The 3,635-nt window shown below is 37.1% G+C and overlaps 1 protein-coding gene across 1 annotated transcript; it reads right to left on the reverse strand.

Moving 5' to 3' along the window:
• Positions 1–1,188: 1,188 nt before the first annotated feature.
• On the reverse strand, positions 1,189–3,305 carry LOC109704094 (kynurenine formamidase-like). The gene is made up of 3 exons (XM_020224819.1): positions 2,829–3,305; positions 1,662–1,706; positions 1,189–1,286 (listed from the first exon to the last, which is right to left on the reverse strand). The coding sequence occupies exons 1-3, from the start codon at positions 3,208–3,210 to the stop codon at positions 1,204–1,206; spliced, it is 510 nt and encodes a 169-aa protein (XP_020080408.1). The 5' UTR covers positions 3,211–3,305; the 3' UTR covers positions 1,189–1,203.
• Between the last annotated feature and the right edge of the window lie 330 nt (positions 3,306–3,635).

Below are 3,635 nucleotides of genomic sequence, written 5' to 3' on the forward strand. Positions count from 1 at the left end.
ATGATTTATTCCAGAATATGTATACTCTAGAATTGTTAATGATTTATTCAAGAATATGTATATCTAGAATGTTAATGATTTATTCAAGATATGTATATCTAAATGTTAATATTTATTCAAGAATATTATATCTAGAATTGTTTTGACTGGAATGATACACTCAGAGATCTAGTTTTCCTTCTTCCATCATACTGCAAACATTATCTGCAGAAACTGTTATCAACATTAGAGGTCAAAAGTATGCACAATATGCAACTTGACTACACATTTTAACTTGTAATTTATAGAGAGATTTGAATCATTCGATGGAGCGCAAAATGGAAAATACTAAGTTTCATCTTAGTAGATGATGACCTTAACACAAATTTAACTTTATCTAACAGCAAATCCTGTGTAGGAACCAGCAAAAGCTTCTCTCTCTAGGAAGACGCACAAGAAAAAGAAAGGGATGTTATCTAGTATAATAGTCAGAAGAGGAATGCTATAATCAAAAAAAAAAAAAAAAAAAAGGAGTAAAAAAACTATTTGAACTTTAGTCTGTTTTAATTAATTACCAACCTTTTAAATTTGATTTTGCTACCCATCGCTTCAATTATTTGATTTAAGCCATTTGATGTTCTTTCCGCACAAAAATTCTAGGCTCATTCTTACTTCTATAAAATTGTGTCGCATGAGTTACGTGAAATATGCTAACCAAGCCCGCAAATGTAAACAAAGCATTCAAATTTTGAAATCTAAAGCCATTAAATGATCAAATCAAATGAATAAAAAGTTAGATAGTCAAAATCAAAATTCAGAGGGTGGGTAGTCAGATCAAAATCTGTAATAGAATAAGCTCTGTACATCGTTACGCAAAAAAAAGAAAAATATGTCTCTGCATTCTCCAATTGTTGACATTACATCCAATAGCTGAAAAAGATAATACTTGGTTGATAGGCATTCAAATAATAGGAGGAGAAAGATTAATAGATTCTTGACGGTTGCTAGTCATTGGTTCTTCCAAGAATGTTCGCTAAAGATTCCTTATCATTATCATACAATAAGTCTCTCCTTCCTATTATACCTGCTTGAGCTTCTGCCTAGAAAAATCTCAGTAGCAAGAATAAACTTTATAAAAACTTGATGAACGTGATGATTGTTAAACAACCAAAAACTACCAGATTTAGCTAGCCAATAATGAAGTGGTTAGAAAAGAAACTGATACTATTTGTTACCGGTCATATTTAGTGTCCTGAAAAGCACTCGACGAACCCCTCTGGGAATTTGCAGAGATTCCATTACCTCAGCTGCATGGTGTGAATCTTGTCATCCGCTAAAACTTTTATTTCTCAAGTATATGAAAAATTTTATGCAAATACGAGCCACACAAGCAAACAAGATCAATTAAGCAAGCCAGAAGTCCAACAGATAAATATAACAAGCTAGTGTGTAGCAATGCAATTTAAGGCCATAAAGACATTATTTTGATTATGTATAGCCGTGAGTCGCTTTATTCATCGGTTTTAATTAAACATATTCAGCAAATACGCTTATATTGCTACCAACTAATTTAGAAGGTCATGCTGACAAGTGATAAAGAAAGGAAATTATTTCATACCATCTTGCAGAAATGCATACTTATATATTGTGATCGAGTCTCAGCAGCTTACAAGAATGTTTACCTGTTATGTTCTTATCTCTCGGAACATCAACTAACAATGCTGGACCTGCTTGAAAATTAGCAACCATTAGGTATGTTGATGTTATAGCAAAGAATAAATGCTACGGAATATTACTCTTGCCTGTAGATACTATTGAGGGAAGATAGCAAAGAACAGTAGAAAAAGGAAAGGAAAGATAGCACAGTTGCTAATGCAAGCTGTGATAGAACAGCACGTAGAAAACAAATAAAGACCCTCCACCTTTATAACTCTCCTTCTCCTTAACCTTATATCTCTTCATTTTTCCTTTCTTATTCCCTTGTCCCAATTGAGAACATCTCAAGTTTAGCACTCTGATATTCAAAGCCATATTTTGATGGATTTTCACAGCTAGTAGGACTTGTTGAAACACTAAGTTTTAGCTATATGTTTAGGCAGAAAAGTGAAGTAACAAGTATGATCTGGGAATAACCTATGCACTTCTACATGAACAAATGAAGGGCCTATTAGATGCATGAATATCTTGTTCGCCACATCTCCGTCGTTTACTCGAGCAGGCAGTAAGTATAGATACGAGGCATGGAAAGGCATACCCTATTCAGCCCCTGAGTCATTTTCTTGGAATAAGATAAATCATCTTGTAGGTAAAATATACTATCCCAATAAATTATGGCTACCCAGACCTTGCAAGGGATTAAAAAACAAACTACTAGCTTGCAATTAGAAAGGAAGATCCTCATAGAGCACAGTTATCACTGGACAACTTATCCCAACATCCAAACAAGCCTTATGCATGAATATCTTGTTAAGCATATCTCTTTTGTTTACTCGCAAAGATCGCACCAATTGGCAGATTAGAAGTATGAATTGATAACGACAACAGCATACTACATTCAGTCTCAAAGTCCAAAGATAAATCACACTAGTTTTGCTATAATAAAATTAAAACTTGTAGGCCAGATTCGGATGCAAGAACATGTTATTCAGTAAGCATGTTGCATTTGGCAGGTGAGGAGACCGAATTCGATTTCAAGTCATATTTTCGGAATAGTGAAATATGCTATCCTGCCAAATTACGGACAACGCCAAAACCTCCTATGGAGCAAAAGATCAAACACCCTGTGTCCAATCACACACGAGTCATTGGATAACTTATTCCGGAGTTCAAAAACGAGAAGCGAAGCGTACCGTTGAGGACGGCGAGGTCGAGGGTGTCGACGTCGAAGCCGGCGAGGAAGTAGTGGTGGTAGAAGTGGCCCGGGGCGTCGACGTGGGTGCCGGTGTGGGTGGGGAGCTTGAGCTCGGAGAAGTTGGCGAGGGAGCCATTGGCCATGGCGCGGCGGAGCCAGAGGAAGCGGCCGATGCCGCGCGCCGACTCCCACTCGGGCATGTCCGGACGGTACGCGTGGCTGATGTCCACGATGCGCCCGCCTTCGTACTCCTCGCGGCGGAGCGGCGCTGGATCGTCGGCGAAGGCAGGGTGAGATGGAGCCGCGCGGAGGAGCGTCGGAGTTAGGAGGACGGGGACGACGACGACGACGACGACGACGAGTACGATGGTCCCCGCCATGGCGCACGGTCAAAAGAGGGAGTGAGAGGTAACAAAGGAGTGGGTATATAATCGGATGAACTTCATTGCCAAGCTCCCTAGATACGATACCCGAAATTTTATTCCAATTCAAACCCGGAACAAAATAAATTTATGCTAAATTGATATATAGTTTTGAATATAAATACCAAAAATAAAAATATGATAGGTTTGGATTTGAATATAGATTTTGATTGTATCCGATCTGAATCTGAATTTATTTTACGTTATATATAATATATATATATATATTGGATGTTATATTTGAATTTATATTTTAAAAATTTAAATTTAATATAATATATTTTGAAATATTGAAAAGATAAATAATTGTTTCGGGTTTAAGCTTGGGCTCGGATTTTGGATTTTTGGTCAGGTTGAATTTTGAAAAATCATTGGATTCGGAT

The sequence above is a fragment of the Ananas comosus genome, unplaced genomic scaffold (genome assembly GCF_001540865.1).
Source record: "Ananas comosus cultivar F153 unplaced genomic scaffold, ASM154086v1, whole genome shotgun sequence".
In the NCBI taxonomy this organism is placed as follows: Eukaryota; Viridiplantae; Streptophyta; class Magnoliopsida; order Poales; family Bromeliaceae; genus Ananas; species Ananas comosus.

What these genes read in the sequence shown, in the direction of transcription:
- LOC109704094 (XM_020224819.1), bottom strand. Translation starts at nt 3,210, where the DNA reads ATGGCGGGGACCATCGTACTCGTCGTCGTCGTCGTCGTCGTCGTCCCC. An exon ending in CGACCTCGCCGTCCTCAACG is followed by an intron (nt 1,707 to 2,828) that starts GTACGCTTCGCT and finishes ATTTTCAAGCAG; the next exon opens with GTCCAGCATTGTTAGTTGAT. An exon ending in GAGAGATAAGAACATAACAG is followed by an intron (nt 1,287 to 1,661) that starts GTAAACATTCTT and finishes CACACCATGCAG; the next exon opens with CTGAGGTAATGGAATCTCTG.